Consider the following 19571-nt stretch of genomic DNA (forward strand, 5'->3'; position numbering starts at 1 on the left):
TGATAGTATACATGTTTCAATGAATGAAATGAAAGTTAAAAAGGAATTAGGATATATATGTTTATACATATAAACACACATATACATGTGTGTGTCTGTATATATATATACACACACATTATTATCAGTTAAGAGTAATACTTGTGAATGTCATTCATTAGCTTTGATTTTTTTTAAACTAGGTACACTTAAAATTTTCAAATCTTTCATATTCTTAAATTTTTTTATCTTGCCTAATAACTTCCTGAAGAAGAATCCTAAAAATCTATATGTAAGACACCACATCAGTTTTTACTATGAACTATTAGTATGAAACCTGAAACTTCTCCATCATAGAAAATAATGAATATAACAAGTGAGAAAATAAAGTGTCATATGCTACAAACATTGTTTCCTGGCCCTCATTTCTTTAGTCAAGACTAAATCCAAGTATTTGGATTAAGTATAAAGTGAGAGCAAGAAAAAAAGAGAAGAAAATTTGCTCTTTAAAAGCTTACAAGTATTTGTTTCCATTTCTTATTCCCTCACTTTTCTCCTTTTCCTATAGGTTAATGAAATATTATTTTCTGTGTATCCTTTTGACATTTCAATATTGCACATAATACTCTGTGAAACTATTCTGAAATACCATAGATCTTTCTAATTAATGACATGTCATATTTTATATTAGGGCATAATATTTAAAATAACTTGAACAAACTATTTTGCATTATGCAGGCCATCACATTTTATGATAATCATTGTAGTGTATACTTGTAGGCAATAAAGTTATTGTTACCTCCAATACTTCTCCAAGTCAGTGTCATCCTTGCCACTAATAATAATAATATTCTGATTTTGGATTTGTGAGGCTTACTTGTGTTTTTCGTTTTTGCTTGGGGCAACCTTACAGTGATAGGACCAACATGGAGTTAGTTTGCATGGCATATTGCATGTTAAAGCAGGCTACATTCGTGTGCCTATTCTGGTAATTTGATTGTTTTTTGCTAGCATGTCTTGAGCAACAAACAGACCACTAGCCAAAGTTTTAATTAAGACCAGATATATCTACAATGAGTATAGTATGCTATGTGATTAAAGGGATCTTTTTCTTTTCTTGTTAAGGCAACACCTTAGCAGATCTCATGATTCGTTTGCATTTGAGTCCCCTCCAATTATGTAAGCAACAAAATTTTTTAAAAACATTATCTGCACCTGAAGATTAAATGGAATCTTATATTTCTAACTCTGTAACTGGGCTTCCCTTGTGGCTCAGCTGGTAAAGAGTCCGCCTGCAATGCAGGAAACCTGGATTTGATCCCTGGGTTGGGAAGATCCCTTAGAGAAGGGAAAGGCTACCCAATCCAGAATACTGGCCTGAAAAAAGCATTATGTGTACCTGCAGATTAAATGGATTCTTATATTTCTAACTATGTAACTAATTGAATGAACCCTAGAGATGGAGTCAAAATATATGGATTCTTCTGCTCTCTGTTTTCTAAACTTGATGTACAGGCCACTTCCTTTCTGTCTGGGCTTATTTTTTCCATGTGTAAAAAGTGGTGGAGAAAGGGATATTGGACAATAAGTCAAAGGCACGTAGCTGTATCATTTACTCTTTTAAGCCTCTGACAAGGATGTTTCTAGAAGTACTACAGCACATGGGTATTTGAAAGGAGGTTGCATTGGGGTTCTTCTACAGCCATTTTAGCTTTTGTTTTCTAAACCAAATGTCCGTATTAGTACTTTACAATAGGGAGTGAGAAAAATTGGGTGCCTAGAGAACATAATGACCTGCAATTGCTAAAACTATTGCTATGATTGTACTCTTGGTGATGTTAATGGCATTCTTTCTTACCATCTTTTCCTCTTTACAAAAATAATTTGAAATAGTTTACAATAAAAGAAAAAAGCAATGGGGGCAGTTAAAATATGAATCTATATAATACATGGGCAGGAAATTGGAGCAGATCATTAACTATTAAATGTGATGATAGACAGGAATCTGTGGTATGATTCTCTCAAAATGGATTTGTCAGAAGAAAATGACTAAAGTAGAAGATTTTTTTCCTTTATTTCTGATCGGGATTCATGAGTGGAGATAAAAGTATCTTAGAAGGTTGATTTGATATGGATAGTTGTTATCAAGGTAATTGAAAAGTGAAGGCTAACGAATTTTTGACAATCTGGCATGTTTCAAAATGACTTTTGCAGAAATTTTTTCAGTAAGTTATTGTTTGTTGGTATAATGATGCTTTGTTTTTTGTTCCTCCATGCTTTTTATTTTAACTCCTTCTAGGGAGAACGTGGATTTCCAGGCAGTCCCGGTTTTCCCGGTTTACAGGGTCCTCCAGTAAGTTATAAAATTTGGAATTATAATGAACACAGGAATTAACATAAGCAGAAGTGTACAAAGTGAGCTCAGTGCATTTTTATGGAACAAAATAGTACTTTTCAAAGTAATAAAGTAAAATGATTTTTTAAAAAAAGAAGTTAGTAGTGCATAGAGCTTTCTGCTGGGTAAAAGCAAAGACTCTGTAGTGCATATTTAATATAAATGTCATCTCTAAGTATCTTAAGATACCTTTTCCTCAGAATGGTCTTATAGCAACCTCTTCAATTTTGCTTGCTCCCTCCCCTCTCATTCATATAATTCCTTTTCTTTTTAATAATAGGGACCTCCTGGGATCCCAGGTATGAAGGTAAGTATCTCATATGGGAAAGGTAAGCATTTTAAATAAAGTATTTGGAAAGCCAGCATCTTCAGTCCGATGTCTCTGACTTCTGTCTTAAAATGGATGCTTCTAGAAGTTGCACAGGTGCACATTTATGAGCTCTCCTTAAGTATTCTCCTTTGTTCTTGTGGCTTTAGGTACCTTTTATGGGCTGGTATGCTTGCAAATGTGTATATCAGCCTCACAGTTCTTTTTGATACCTTCCTCGTTACATTTTGATTCAGTTGACCACCTGCTCCCTCTGGAAATATTCTTTCCCTCTGGCTTCTGTGAGGGAATATTCTGGAAATATTCTCTCCCTTTTCCTAATCTTTCTTCTGCATCTCCAGTCATTCTTCAGTCTTCTATGCAAGCTCATGTTATTCTATCTAGCAAGCATCAAGACATAGTCCTGAGCCCTTCTTCCCTTCTATGCCTAGCAATATCATTAATGCTCATGGTATTGATTGCTGTCTAGTTATGGAACACCTACATTTCTATCTCTAAAACAGAATTTTCTTCTGAGTTACATGCATGCATTAAACTGCTTCTCTGACATCTCCTGACTTATCTCCCAGACATTCAAAATTAACGTCCTCAGAGTTAACCCAGACCCCCAAGTAAACCTTTTCCTCCTTCTGTTTTCCTCATCTCTAAAATTTGTATCACTGTATACCATGTACACTTTTACATGTACCAAAGCCTGAGAGTTAGTATTTGCATTTTCTACTCCTTCTCACATCTCCTCATTGCATTCTATCTCTAAATACTGTTAATACCTGTAAGTATATGTATTAAAATTCATCTACTTTTTCTTCATTTCCACTGCCAGCACACTAACCATAATGCTTCATCTGGATTAGTGTAGTAGCCTCTTAACTAGTTTCTTTTTTGTACCCCTCACCTCCCAGCATGATTTACTCTATACAAAGCAGCCAAGAATGATCTTTTTAAAATATAAATCAGTAATTTAATTTCTCTCCTTATAAACCTTCAAGGGTTTCCCACTGCATCCAAGATAAAGTCCACATTTTTTTCTATGGCCTGTAAGATCTGCGTATTCTGGTCCTTGCCCCACATTTCCAGCCTTATCCCTAAGCCGCTTTTCCGTGGGCTCACTGATCGCACCAGTCCGCATTAAGTTACTTGAATGTGCCAGAGTCATCCCTTTCTGGGTCCTTTGTTCAGGCTGCTTACATTGCCTAATGCTCTTCCCCCATCTTCTCCTGGCTGATTCATGATCCTTTAGATCTCAGCCTGAATGTCGCCTTCATAGATTGCCCTTCTTCACTGCCCAAACAAGTTTTCTCCACTATTTCTTTTTTAAATTGAAATATATTTGGCATATAACATTGTGTAAATTTAAGGTGTACGTGTTAATTTGGTAAGTTTATATATTGTAATATGATCTCCATTATAATGATAGTTAGCCCCTCTAGGACATCACATGATTATCATTTCTGTGATTGTTCTCCACCATTTCTTTATCATGTACCATGTAGTTTTCCTTTATAGTCCTAAACAGAAAATTTTATCATCTTATTTGTTTACATGTTATGATATTAATTTCCCCAGTATATTATTAGCACAGTGAGAACAGGTGTCTTGTTTTATCTTCTTTGCTACGAAGCATCCAAAGCCTAACACAATTCTTGGCAAATATTAATATTTAATGTTTTTCATGAATGAGTAACCAAAGGTATGATAGGTTCTTAACAAATTGACTGTACTTCCATGTACTGTACCCACTTCCTCATTTTCCTTTGAACAGTAAATGTATTCATTTAACTACTGAGGTCGCCTAAATCTTTGAGGACACTTATGTGACAAATTGAATGCTTAGTTCATTTTTTGTATTCTGGCCAGCTTTCCTGTATCATAACTATTACTTACAATCACTACTTATGGTTTCTTTCAGGGAGAACCAGGTAGTATAATTATGTCATCACTGCCAGGACCAAAGGGAAATCCAGGATATCCAGGTCCTCCTGGAATACAAGTAAGCATCTGCTGACTTTCTTCTTTGCCCTATTGATTAAATCAGATCACAGCATCACTTTTTTTTATCCTCAGCCTTATAGTATTCTCTATTTTCATTATAGAAATTAGCATCTGAGGGTTGATAGACATGGCAGGTATGTTGTATGTGAAAATAAAAGCAGTCTTGACCAGGGAGCTTTTTAAGAAGTGTGGCTTGTTCTTTTACCTTTCAAATCCAGTTTCCATGGAAATTTTTGTTTCAGAGTTTTGCAGCAGAAACAGCCTTCTATATAGTCTTATTTCTGTGTTGTGGAGATCAATAGCGTAGTAGGAGTAAATGGTCTGATTAAAAATTGCAGGTTTCCCATTCAAGGTATTTGAAGAATTCATTTATAACATTACCAGTTATGCATAACATATTAACATATTTTGAAGGCTGAAAGAATAAAATATATGTATAGTGAATGTCAAGTGTAATCTTAAGAAAAATTATCATGTCAGCCTACACATAACATACACAGAGATGACAACAACTTTTGGGGATTTATAGATTAGGGAATTAATTTTTTTAAGGTTTATATTTCATGAGGATTGCTCCTTTTGCCAAAAATAAAAATCAGTTCTTTCTAGTATTTGATCACTAAGATACAATGTCAGGGACTTTTTTCATTAATCACCTTAATACACACTTGATATCACCCATCCATATGTTCTTAAGTATTACCAATCTTTTCTAAATTTTACTGTATTATATTTGAAAATATAGCAGAATACATGCAAAGTATATGTAGGTTATAAAGCATAATTACCAAATGAGCACTTATGAACCCAATGCAGTGTTTAAGAACTAGAACATTGTAATTTTCAATCAACCTTTCTTGTCAGTCACATCCTTCTGCATTCCATTTCTTCTTAAAAGTAGTTTTATTACATGCACGTATATCATTAAACAAGAGTATTTAGCTTTTAAAGTAATATAAAATGTATGTGTAGTTTTCTGCAACTTTTTCTATTTGATATGTTAAGATTCACCCATATTATTATATATGACTGCAGTTCATTCAGTTTCACTTCCATGTTACAGTCCATTTTTTTATATACTAGAATTTGTTTATCTGAACTCCTGTTGTTGGATATTTGGGTTGTTTGGAGATTTTTTAAATTATAAAATAACTCAGAATTTGTATCCAGATATAAAATTAATAGATTTCAAGGCAGTCAAATTTTCAACTTATTAAGATGCCTAATTTTGCTCCACAGCCATTACATCATTCCTTTAACTTTTGTCCCAGTTTTTCTCACTTCCCTCTTTGTGTTTAATTTTACTCATTTTTATTTTAAAATTAGAGAAGCCACCTTGAAACTAGTAGGCTTTCCCTTCCCATTTCTAGCATAAAAGCTCCACTAAATGGCCATCTTTATTGCTTCATATTTTAAAACTTCCTTACTATACGTTTGTCCCATATTCATTGTGTACCACTGTAAAACATAAGTTCTTTAAAAACTGCATTCATTCTGTTTAGTTGAATTTCTTTATAGTCATTCAATCCTTTTATTCTACATTTTAAAATTCTGCTTCAGAATTATAGACTTGTAGAACAGAATTCTAGCAACTAAACTTAAATTTCACCCATTTAGTTCTTTATACAAGTTTTTTTTCTTATCCTTTTACTTTCTTTATAACAGGGCCCAGCTGGTCCCCCTGGTATACCAGGGCCAATTGGTCCCCCAGGACCACCAGGTTTGATGGTGAGCTTCCTTCTGTAATTTCATTTCTCCTCCTTGTCTTTCATTTTACAAATACTAATATTATTTTTTTTCATTTATTTTTATTAGTTGTACTAATATTATTTGTACTACTTGAAAGTATAATAAATTTGGTCTATAGTTTTCTTAAGTTTTCTTACATAGGAGATTCTATAGTGTTATGGTGAATAATATATATGCTAAATAATAACTCCATTTTATAGATGGAAAGAATGAGGTACACAAAAGGAAAGATTTAAAATAAAGTATCTTGGTGGTTAACTCTTGATGTGTCAGATTTGAAGTCACTTCTGGGGCCACCTTATGAAGTCTTCTAAGGCAATTCTTAAGTCACTTGATGAAGCATGTTTCTTCAGGATGCAGTTTTCTGTTAAAAAGGAATAAAAGTAGATATTCACACACACAAAAAACATCGGCTTTCATTTCTTAAGGACCTGTGACAGAACAGTAGGATTGGTGAGGGTAGTGAATCACTCTGAAATGGGATAAGGATTTTTATTTCCCAGGAAAGAAGCAAAAACTTATAAAGACCCTGAATGTGCAACCAGTTCTCTTACTTTACTACCTGTATCGTCACTTATATTTCTACTCTAATAAATTGTAAGTACTTTTACCCCTGAAATACTCAAATTTCATTTAAGTCATATTTTAAACTTAGAACTGTATTGTTGCCCTGTTAAAAGGGCAAGAAAATTGTACTTCAAAGTGATTTCTCATGTGCCACTCTTCTCTCATCTATCACCTATTTAAATGACAGTTTTCATTATACCTTTATAGACCATACATTTTTGCTTGTGACCATTGGTCCTCTATTCATGAATGAAAGAAATAATGAAATAATGTTTGATAAATACTAGAAGATCTACCAGAAAAAGATTGTAATTTCTGCTTTCTTAGAAATCTTTAGGAGAGGGTTAGAAAACCTCTTTGTTTAGTTTGTTTTAGTTGTAAATATCTTGCAAAACATGAGATTTTGGAGCATGATACTTTTTCCGAACTCTATTACAACCTTGGCCGACCCTAGGTGTATTGTTACACCTTGAATTTCCTTAATTCTTGTGACCACATAACACATTGACTCTGTTCTTAATGTCCCTACAATTAACCTTGATTCAACGTCTTAGAAATGCTACCAAGGTGTAATATGTGAATAAATAGATCAGTTGACATCAGGAGGTGATATCCCTGGACAGACAAATGCCAGTTTAACTTTTCAAACCTTAAAACATTCTCAAATATACAAATATCATATAAAATCAAATTGCATTAAAGAAGTAAGCACATGCCTTTTAGAACTGGACAGTTAATTGTCTAATGGTACCTAAGTTTAACCCATAATTCTGATATGATAAGTTTGATATTTGTTGAGATTAATTTTTGTATTGATTTTTGGCATGAGTGCTACCCCACGGCCTCTACCCATCCTTGCATTTCTTTCCTCACCCATTTGTAGCCTGTCAAGAGAAGTCACCGCTATCATCTAGTTTTTTAAAATCAATTTAAATATGTGTCTCTGACGAGAAAACAATGAGAAAAAAACCTCAGGAAATATTATTTTAAAGGACTTTTTTCAGTCCTTACTTCTATGAAACCAACTTATTTTTGATATACTCATTAATATAACTTTTTTTTCCTTTTTCTGTGTCTTTCACTCTTAGGGCCCTCCTGGCCCACCAGGACTTCCAGGACCAAAGGTAATTTTCTTCCTTTTAACATCTTTTATTTGGTGTGGATTTTTTTTTTGTTGTTGTTATTGTCAGTGAGGTTTTTTATTTAATTTGTTTATTTTTTAATTGGAGGAAAATTGCTTTACAATGGTGTGTTGGTTTCTGCCATAATCAATGAGGTTTTAAATTCAAATCTCTCTCTTCAGGGGAATATGGGCTTAAATTTCCAGGGACCCAAGGGTGAGAAGGTGAGTAGAGAAAAAAGTTGATTATTCAACCCTCAGTTTTTTTCTTTCACAGTCATTTGAACTTGTCTTTTTGCTTCTTTCAACTAAATTAGCTTGCATGTTATATTATATTATTGTCTGTTTAAACTGTGAGATATTACTTTACTTATTTTATCTTGCAAACAGGGTGAGCAAGGTCTTCAGGGCCCCCCTGGGCCACCTGGGCAGATCAGTGAACAAAAAAGACCAATCGATGTAGAGTTTCAGAAAGGAGATCAGGTGAGTATGTAGGGAGGAAATCAATGAATATCTTGCTATGAAAGTGGCATTCCATTAAAATGCATTACAAGCTGGAATAAGGTTATTTGTGATAGTCTTTTTGAAAGAACAAGGATTAGAAATAATTAAAATTTTAAAATATCTTGACTGAGATATACTCTATATACTGTAAAATTCACCCATTTAAAGTGTACAATTACATTTATTTAATACATTCACATGATAGTCAAACAATCACTACAATCTGATTTTAGAACATTTTCATGAACTCCCTGAACAAAACCCCACACCTATTAGTTATCACTTAATATTTTTCCCTAAACTTTCAAATCCTGAAATTTTAATTATATTAAACCACTGATTTAATTCTTGGCTCCAAAGATTTGCCTATTTTTGGACATTTTATATAAATGGAATCATACATGATATTATCTAGTTTCTTTTTTTTATTATAATCTTTTCAAGTTCATCTATGTTGTAGTGTGTATTAGTATTTTGTTCCTTTTTATGGCTGAGTTAATAGTCCTTTGCATGTGTATTCCCCATTTTTGTTTATTAATTCATCAGTTGATGGACACGACTTTTTTCCCATTTTTGTCTATTATGAATAATGCCTTTATGTACAAAATTAAGTCATTGTAAGATAGATTGTCACTGTTTTAGATGACCACGTTCTCTACATTTCACTGATATTCAGGGAGAAAGATGGTATTACTGATAAATTACTTCTCTTTGGTAGCACATGCACTAAAATTGGAATGATACAGAGAAGATTAGCATGGCCCCTACATAAGGATGTCCTGCAATTTCGTGAAATATTCCATATTTTGGCAGGGGGAGGCCTTCCCAGGTGGCACTAGTGGTAAAGAACTTGCCTGCTAATATAGGAGGTGTAAGAGATCCTGACTTGATCCCTGGGTCAGGAAGATGCCCTTGGCAATCCACTCCAGTATTCATACCTGGAGAATCCCATGAACAGAGGAGCCTGGCAGGCTACAGTCCATGGGGTCGCAAAGAGTTGGACATGACTGAAGTGACTTGGCATACATGCACTAGAGTAGATGAGGAGATAACATTATATTATTACAAAATATTTTATAAGAATAAAAATCATTAATACTTTAATTTGAAGTGCTTTCTTGCTCTTTACTTCAAAACTTGGCTTGTACATACACTAAAAATTAACTGAAATAAGCAAAGATGGCTCTAGATTTTTTTTTGCCTAGTAGATTTCAACTTTGAATTTGAAATATCTTTGGTTATAGTACATGAGTCTGTAGTTCAGCTAGTTAAAATTGTTCCTAACAGTACTAATAGTTTTAATATTGCTTTCCTTTTCCCTACCACTGCATAGGGACTTCCTGGTGACCGAGGGCCTCCTGGACTCCCAGGGATACGTGGTCCTCCAGTAAGTAACCTAAAATTCTTTAGCATCATTTAATGTAAATCGATAATCTCACATAGTACTCCATGAACCAATGTAAAATTACTTTTGTGTGTATAGGGTCCTCCAGGTGGTGTGAAAGGTGAGAAGGGTGAGCAAGGAGAGCCTGGCAAAAGAGTAAGTGTTATGGCTTCTAATATTCTTTGCAAAAAATTTTAAACATGTCTTTGCGCATGTACTCATGCACTGTGCATGTGTATAATTTTATTTTTTCCTCTTAAATCCTGCCTTCATTCCCTCAAAATGGCATGAATGACATATTTATTTATTTATTATAACATTAAAGTCCAGAAAGTCTACTGAAGAGAGTCCCAGGCTGGAAGAAAGCTTGTTATATCCTTTGACCTTATATTTCTAAATAACAAATTTATATTATCACATTTCCTTGAATCCTAAATAGGGTAAACCAGGCAAAGATGGAGAGAATGGCCAACCAGGAATTCCAGTGAGTATTTAAAATCCACCCTCCCTTCCAAATGGCAACATTTGTACATGTTGGTAAAGAAGCAGGATGGCAAAGAGGCTTGGGTTTGAAAATAGTTTAAATGAATTGAAATTATCCTTTCCATCTCTTTTAAATATGAGTTTGAAATTTTTATGTTTTTCAAGACAGATTTTTAAGTCAGATTTATTGAGATATAATTTGTATACAATAAAATGAACCATTTTGGTGCACAGTTCTGTGTGTTTTGACAAACACGTAAGTTGTGTAACAATCTCCATAATAAAAAACAGTTCCATCTCTCTCAAAAGTTCTCTCATGATCTTTCATAGTTATTCCCTCCCCCCCCCTCACCCAGTGTCCATTGAAGCAACTGATCTGTTCTCCATCTCTGTAATGTTGCTGACTCCAGAGTGTCATAAAAATGGAGTCATAGTGTATACAGCTTTTTGAATCAGAATTCTTTCACATAGTATAACACACTGTATTGTATATCAGTAGTTCATTCACTTTTAATTCCTAACCAGTATATGACTATATGGAGTACCAAGGTTTATACATTTACTCATTGAAGGGTATTTTGGTTGTTTCTGGTTTTGACCATCATGAATAAACTGCTAAAAACCTTCACGTACTCTGTTTTGTGTGAACATAAGTTTTCTTTTTTCCAGTTAAAGTTTTGACATATAATTCTAATTATTACCCAAAAAGAGGCAAGTAAAAATATGGAAGTCCAGGAACATTATTTCAGGCAGCCTTAGTATCAGGAGTATCCACCATAGATGTTAAAAGATGTTTTCAAGGACAGATAGAAAATTTGATGAAATTTGGAGACTACTCTGCAGGAAAGGGAGCATTCTTAATAAGACTGAAAGTTGTAAATATTCAATAGAATCAGATAAATTGATTTCTAAATAATTTTGCTAAACAGGCAGTCCTCAACTTACAAACTGTAGCTTCACCAATGGCTTAGACATATAAACTGGCATAAGTGAAAGTGAAAGTCACTCAGTTGTGTCCAGCTCTTTGCAACCCCATGGACTACACTGTCCATGGAATTCTCTGGGCCAGAATACTGGAGCGGGTAGCCTTTCTCTTCTCCAGAGTGGGGGATTCCAATTCAGGACCTCAGTTCCTGTCTTCTTTTGAAACAATGATTTATGCAATCATGATGTTCAATATTGCCTCTGTTTTTGACAGATATCCCTAGGGAAAAGGCTTTTCTCTGTTTGCACTGGGAGAAGTAAAATTAGGTCAAGTAATGGGATATTCTGGGAACCACCAGAAATGACAATTCTGTGGGGATGGGGCTTTGAAGAAGCTGGTTCTTTTCCTTCCAGTTGCTGCTATGCTGCTGGTCTTTACCTTGATTGTGAGCTGTTGGTTTTCAAGGCTGCTGTGGAACTGAGGAAGGGTGATGGGAATAGAGCCACAAACCACTTTGTTCTTACCAAGATTTAGTCTCTTTTTCCCCAAAAAATACATTTCCTGGATTGCTGCAAACCCTTGCTTAATTTCTAGAGTTCTAAAAAGATTGACCATTTTTGTCAATGTCTTGGTGCTTTTATGGAGGAGAGAAGCTTTGGAGGTTCTTACTCCACCATTTTTGCTGATGTCAGTGTCTTCTGTGTTTTTAAAGGGTTTGCCTGGTGATCCTGGTTTCCCTGGTGAGCCAGGAAGAGATGGAGAAAAGGTAAGAATTTTCAAACGTCGAAGGAACTGCTTTTATTCTGGTTAGCACAGTTCTTTTCATCCCAGTTATAAATGAAAAAATTCTAAGTAACTAGCTTTTGTATTCAAACTATACCTTCTTTATCCATCTTTTGATGTTATTCCCTTTTCTCTTATACCAATTCCCTAAATTTTCATTCACTCTCCTAAATCACAGTCCATGTGATAGAAATACATGGAGAATTGTTTAACTTTAGCATTTCCATTGTTAAAAGCTGATGCCTTTACTTTGAGCATGTATCGGCAAAACTTTTGTTCTCCAGAAAGAGGATTCAGCACTATTTTAGTGAGGTCCTCATACTAGAAAAGGTTTATAGCTGTGAATTTAGAATGTTGCCACTAGACATTTCCATTCTCTAGGCAATGAGATTCTCTGGAAGCTCGTGACTAATTCCTTGTTGTTTTTTTTGTTGTTGTTGGCTGTTGTTTTTTCATTTGGCCATGCAGCCTGACTGAGGTCATTTGTTTAGTTCCCTATTTTAAAAGTGACTTTGAAAAAAATGTATGAAGCCCACAATTCCCATATTTATAGCAGATCACAAAACATCCATTTTTCCAATCTCTCTGGTTTTTAATTGCTTTCTATGAAAAGCTTTGTTTTGCAGGGACAGGAACATGTTAGAAACTTGAATGTACCCAGAGGGTACATGTTTTAATGGTGATTTTATCTCTAAACTAGATCCAAGTTCTAGACTGGTTTAAGAGGCACAACTAGAATAAAGGAAGATAATAAATACTCAAAGAATAAACTTTTGTTTTTCTAGTTGTATGTGAAGTTATAGGACAGAGTATCTCCTTGAACTAAAAGAAGCTTATAGATAGATGGAAGGTTTCTATGAATAAATCTCGAATGAAAGTAGAGGTGTGAGAGGTCCGCCTATTCTTGGGTCGTGGCCAGTGGGATAGCAGTTGAATACTGTGATCTTCACCTGTTGTAGCTACTGGTTACGGGTAACAGTTTTGTCTGAGTTTGTCTTTCAGTAGATTCTAAGAGCAAAGTCACAAACCATTTATGATTTATTAGCTGTTCCTGGTGATAGTTAACTTCATCAGCCTTAAAATATCTGTCACTAATGGAAATGACACTAAATTTATGCCCCTGACAAGTTTTTTGAAAAAGACATGGCTAAATGTAAGAAAGGGGTAAAGATTTTAGCTGATTCTAGAAATACCAATTTTTTAATTCAGTGTGTTCTCTATGTTACAGCTAGAAATACCTTAGAAGTCTGGTCTATATATAAGGCAAAGAAGTTAATTGATTTGGTCAGCATCATATAGCTTGTAAATCTGACATAACAGCACAGGTTTTCCTAAGCTTAGCAAAGTAATGTTTTATTAACTCATTTTGTATTTCTCTTTGAGATTTTTTTATTATGGATCTCTGGGTCTTTATGAATCTTAATTATCAGTTATATTTTTGAGGAAATTGATATTTTCATGTGATTTTTACTAATCTATTGTATAATTGTGTTGAATAGGGTCAAAAAGGTGACACTGGCCCACCTGGGCCTCCTGGACTTGTAAGTTTTTTTTCTTTCAGTTTTTATTTATTAAATTTATTACTGCATTTAAAATTTTGCGTCTTAATTATATACTCCATACATTTTCCTCATAGAACCCAAAATTCCAAGTCTTTATCAACTTCTCCTGTCTTAAAAGTCTTTACATGTAAAACTTCAGTGAGGTTGACCTCAAAGTGTTTGTATTGGTCTGCCTGTGTATTATTTCTCCATAATAAAGCTCCAAAATTATGGTATTAGGTTTTTTGCATAATGATTGCCAAATCATTTCTCAAGTAACCAGCAGGTGGTGCAAGTGTTGCTTACAAAGGTTCAAAAAAAGAAACTGTTGGGGAACTAGGGATTGGTCCTTTCCCCTGCAGGGCTCAGAAGAAAGATGGATTTGGTCTTAATAGATTTTCTCAATTTGTAATTGTCTGATTCACACCTCTTTCTTCCCAGAGTGTGTGCTTTCTAGGGGTTCTTCATAACAAATGTAGGAAACTGCTCTATAAAAGAATACTTAAGGGGTTTACAACTTTTCTGTCATATCTGTATTCATCATGAAATCCCAGTCACATATGTTTTCATTCTTATTAAAAATAAAATATCTCTGTTGCAGTTGACATATCGATTTTCCTTTCATTGAAATTTTCTAAGACTCCTGGCTTTAGACTTCAGTTGCAAAGGGGCAAGTGCCATAAACCCTATATGATAAGACATTTGAATAATGTTTATTTAATTATTTTTGTCCATAGTGAGTCTCAGATATTGATACTTGGTACTTTACCAAATCCAATGATGAGAATGTATTATATTTAAAGAAGATCTTAAGACAATTTTTATTTGCTTTCATTTTCAAATCAGAATTTTACTTTTCTAACAAATAATTTTTCTAAAAAATGAGATGATAGAATTTTGATGAGCATCAGAAGAAATGGAAATTTTGAGAGTGTATCCTGTTCAATAGCTCCCCTATGAACTACCATCCAAATTCTAGGTCCCACAAATGTCCATTTGTCTGAATATTTCTTATATCCAAAAGAGCCAGGATGAATATTGCCAGTAGGTGATAATTTCTATCTCAGACTGATAGTTGCTTAAATCTAAAGCTTACTTTACCTTTATAACTCTATGAAGTTAACCTCTTTATATTAGATTATTTAATATAAAATTCTTTAGGCATGAGGTTCTAAGAAGATAGAAAGGGCTAGTTAATTTTAATTAATAAAGCCCTCCTGGAAGAATGACTTTTCTTTTGCTTTTTAAGAAGAAAGAAATATGAGTTGACAAAGAGAAGGATTATGGGAAGGCATTATAGATATTTAGAATGGCATATTCAAAGGAAAAAGCAGGAATGTGCAAGATGCATGAAGTGGTTACAATCAGACTTCACTCTCCTAAAAAGTCATTGCTAGAACTATCAGGACATGAAACAGATGAGAGAGGTATTGGGAGTGAGAAGTATGTTTAGAGTCCAAGCTATAAAGTAACATGAAATATAATAAGAAGTAATGAGCAATTATGAGTGCTCTAACAGGAAGCGTAACACCGAAAAATTGCTTTTTGAGGAAGTGTATCCTAGTAATAGATTTGGATTTAAAGGGAAAAGCTCAGAGTTGTTTCTGTTAGTCCAAGTATGAGGTAAGAATAGAAGCTGTCACAGGAAAGAAGGGAACAAATTGGAGAGACTTGTTTAACAAAGAATTATCAGGCTTAGGTGATTGGAATGAATTGAATTTGAATGATAAGAGACATCAAACATAATTCTAACTCTGTAAGCCTGGGGCTAAAGTGGATGGTAATATTGATACTGACATTGAACATTTTCTAATCTGTTGAAGCATGCTGCTCACAATCTATGTAAGGTCGTCTTAATGATTTTGCATCTGAACACTTTGTGAAAATGATGCATTGTAATCATATGGACCTACCAGGTTATTTTCAGAAAAACAAGTCTCTTCCTCTTTGAATTCCTTTATTTTTTCTTTCATAATAAAGGTAATACCTAGGCCTGGGACTGGTGTAACTGTAGGAGAAAAAGGAAACATTGGGTTACCTGGCTTGCCTGGAGATAAAGGAGATCGAGGATTTCCTGGAATTCAAGGTCCACCAGGCCTTCCTGGACCTCCAGGTAAATGAGACTGTACTGTACTTAATACCCTTGTGTTTATAGTATCTTTACTAATCCATGTATACAGTATTATCATACTAGTTCCAGGGTGAGCATGGCACTAGAACACATAAGTATTTTTTAATTGACAGGAACTCCTCAGCTCTTACTATAACCTTTCCAAGTTCCTCATGTATACTTTAAAAAAAATCAGAATTACTTTAATAGTGTCGTCTTACCATAAAAAATACCATTTTTTCTTTTGTTATTAATAAATTACACCAAACATTACTGTGACCCAAATATTAATCATTATACCTTTCATGCTGTTATGGTAGGAAACATTGTGCTAATGATGCCTAGTTAGGTAAGATTTACTGTATTTTTATGTAGTAAACAGCACTATCCACTTAGAATTCCAGAAACATCTACCTAGAAATCCCCATGGTGATTTTGCTATGCAGTAAAACCTTGGAGCTCAGTACTAATTTTATATCACTTCCTTATTGAAGATACACAGTAGAGTAGAGCACTTCTAATTTGGCCGCTAATTGAGCAGTGCCCTTGTTTAGCATGTTTATTTGGATGTTCTCTGAAATGAGGTGATAGTATACCTCTCATGTAAAATTTGAAAAAAAAAATCTTGTACAGTATCTGTCACACGTAGGTATTTAATAAATTATGGTTACTTTTCTATCAAAAATATTTGCCTAATGAAATGTTAACATGATGAGATGAGTGATGCTCAGTGTTTCTGCCAAGAAGAAAGAGAATAAGTTGTGGGTCCCCTTTTGCTTGAAGTATACCCTTTGGATTTCTATCTTCAAGATAGTGGACCAAAGACATACTGTGTATGGAAAATTCAGATAAGGAATTCTCCAAGGATAGAGCAAAAAATTTAAAGTGTTAGATAGTATGAAATAAAATGTAAGACACACAGAGGATAAACCTAGATGTCCCAAAATCCAACATGGAGTTCAAAGAGAGAATAGGACAAGAAGCATATTTGAAAAATTAATGGTTAAAACTTCTAGCTATTTAAAAAAGGCATATTTCCCTGTAAAAAAGGTTATGAATTACAAAGCAAAAGTAATAATAATAATACAAAATTAATACAAAATCCATACCTAAACACACTGTAAGGACATTTTAGAATTTAAGGATAAAAAGAAGTTCTTAAAAACTGTCTGAGACCCAAAGCAGATCACTTACAAAGCAGTGAGAGTCAGATGGAGATAATGGGGCACATTTTCAAAGTAATGAGGAAAAATAACTATGAATTTGAGATCCTATATTACATCAAACTGTCACCCTAGGATGAATATGAGGACCTCCAGATCTCTGAAATAGTTACTGGAGCTTTTACTCCAAGAAGGAGGAAATGAATTCAGGATGAAGTTGGGAGTGGGGGTGACTAACATAGAAGAAACAATGGTTAAGAAAGATATTAATAAAGTATTTTAAGTCTAAATAAATATTGATCATAAAAAATAACATAAATATTTTAAGTAACAATATGGAAGTATAATTGTACATACTACTAACATAGAATATAGAGGTACAGAGAGAATGGGGAAGTGAAATTATATGGTTTATTGTCTTGTTAGAGGGAGAGAATATAAATACTATTAACTATATAAGTTTTTCAAAAAATACAGATTTTAGTCCCTAGGTTAAATATTTTAATAGTAAAGAATTAAAATAATATATATTTTAGAAAAGAATTAAAATAATATATATTACTTACTTGTTGAAGAAAGAAGATGACCAAAAATTGACCTATGTAATACAGGTAAGGTTTGGGACAAAACAGACACAGATAAACCTGAATAAATAGAAAAACATAAACTGACAAGAAGAAGTTAAAAACAAATCAGTAACTTCAATAAATGTAAAAGGACTAAACACTGATTAATAAACAAAAGCTAAAATAAAATTGGAACAAAGTCTATATGCTGTGCACAGTAGACATATCTAAAGTAAAAGAATGTAGAAAATATGAAAATTAAGCAATGAGAAAATGTTAAGCAAATACTACCAAAAAGAAAGCTGGTTTAGCAATTCTAATATAGTATGAAATAGAATTAAATGCAAAAATGCATTACAAACAGATATTTCATATGGATAAATAGACAAATTATACCACAGTGGTATAAAAGTCATGAAAGTTACTCATCTAAAATTATAGCTTTGAATATGTAAAGTGAAAACTGATAAACTACAAGGGATAAATTGGAAATTCCCCAGTATATCAAGGAAGTGAAATGTAAATATGGATATAAATGATTTGAGTAACACAATCAAGCTGTATTTTTGAGGGAGAGAGAAAAATTTTGTGCAGCAGAGAATGTACATTCATTTCAAACACACATGAAGCATTTGTGTTGTGTAGCTTTGAAATTGTGTAGTCAAGAAATTGACTCTATTAGACCAGAAAAAAATCTTTTAAAAGTATATTCAGGATACTGTACATAGAAAATACTAAAGATAGTGTCAGAAAATTGCTAGAGCTAATCAGTGAATTTAGCAAAGTTGCAGAATACAAAATCAATACACAGAAATCACTTGCATTTCTATATACTAACAATGAAAAATCAGAAAGAGCAATTAAGGAATCAATCCCATTCACCATTGCAACAAAAAGAATCTAGGAATAAACTTACCTAAGGAGATGGAAAAACTGTACACAGAAAATTATAAGACACTAATGAAAGAAATCAAAGATGACATAAACAGATGGAGGGGTATTCCATGTTCCTGGGTAGGAAGAATCAATATTGTGAAAATGACTACAGTACCAAATGCAATCCCTACCAAATTACCAATGGCATTTTTCACAGAATTAGAACAAAAAATTTCACAATTCATATGGAAACACAAAAGACCACAAATAGCCAAAGCGGTCTTGAGAAAGAAGAATGGAGCTGGAGGAATCAAGCTTCCTGACTTCAGGTTATATTTTTAGATGAGTAAGTTTCATGACTTTCATATCATTGTGGTATAATTTGTCTATTTAGCCATATGAAATATCTGGTTTTAATGCATTTTTGCATTTAATTCTATTTCATACTGTATTAGAACTGCTAAACCAGCTTGCTTTTTGGTAGCATTTCCTCCCCTGGAGTAGGAAATGGCAGCCCACTCCAGTCTTCTTGCCTGGAGAATCCCATGGACAGAGGAGCCTGGTGGGCTACAGTCCATGGGGTCACAAAGAGTCAGACATGACTGAGTGACTTAGCACACAGCATAGCATGCGCACAAAGCTACAGTCATCAAGACAGTGTGGTACTGGCACAAAAACAGAAATATAGGCCAAGGGAAAAAGATAGAAAGCCCAGAAATAAACCCATGCACCTATGAGTACCTTATTTTTGACAAAGGAGGCAAGAATATACAATGGGTCAAAGACAGCTCCTTCAATAAATGGTGCTGGGAAAACTGGACAGCTACATGTGAAAGAATGAAATTAGAACACTTCCTAATACCATGCACAAAGATAAACTCAACATGGATTAAAGACCTAAATATAAGACCAGAAACTATAAAACTCTTAGAGGAAAACATAGGCAGAACACTCGATGACGTAAATCAAAGCAAGATCCTCTATGACCCACCTCCTAGAGTAATGGAAATAAAAACAAAAGTAAAAAGTGGGACCTGATTAAACTTAAAAGCTTTTGCACAGCAAAGGAAACTATAAGCAAGGTGAAAAGAAAACCCTCAGAATGG

At 33.8% G+C, this 19571-nt stretch overlaps 1 protein-coding gene and 1 non-coding gene across 6 annotated transcripts in view; both read left to right on the forward strand.

Moving 5' to 3' along the window:
- The window catches only part of COL4A5 (collagen type IV alpha 5 chain), a 236308-nt gene that overhangs the window by 138127 nt on the left and 78610 nt on the right, over positions 1 to 19571 (forward strand). For all 5 annotated transcript variants that reach the window (XM_043896509.1, XM_043896511.1, XM_043896512.1 and 2 more), the window contains exons 7-19: positions 2279 to 2332; positions 2655 to 2681; positions 4612 to 4692; positions 6360 to 6422; positions 8099 to 8134; positions 8314 to 8355; positions 8521 to 8613; positions 9968 to 10021; positions 10118 to 10174; positions 10458 to 10502; positions 12139 to 12192; positions 13709 to 13750; positions 15731 to 15863. In XM_043896509.1, coding sequence (XP_043752444.1) covers positions 2279 to 2332; positions 2655 to 2681; positions 4612 to 4692; positions 6360 to 6422; positions 8099 to 8134; positions 8314 to 8355; positions 8521 to 8613; positions 9968 to 10021; positions 10118 to 10174; positions 10458 to 10502; positions 12139 to 12192; positions 13709 to 13750; positions 15731 to 15863 — 781 coding nt within the window. The remainder of the gene's footprint in view (positions 1 to 2278; positions 2333 to 2654; positions 2682 to 4611; positions 4693 to 6359; positions 6423 to 8098; positions 8135 to 8313; positions 8356 to 8520; positions 8614 to 9967; positions 10022 to 10117; positions 10175 to 10457; positions 10503 to 12138; positions 12193 to 13708; positions 13751 to 15730; positions 15864 to 19571) is intronic.
- On the forward strand, positions 9339 to 9443 carry LOC122691026. Its single transcript, XR_006340276.1, has one exon. It is a non-coding gene; the product is annotated as a U6 spliceosomal RNA (small nuclear RNA).

This window comes from Cervus elaphus, chromosome X (assembly GCF_910594005.1).
Source record: "Cervus elaphus chromosome X, mCerEla1.1, whole genome shotgun sequence".
Taxonomy (NCBI): domain Eukaryota; kingdom Metazoa; phylum Chordata; class Mammalia; order Artiodactyla; family Cervidae; genus Cervus; species Cervus elaphus.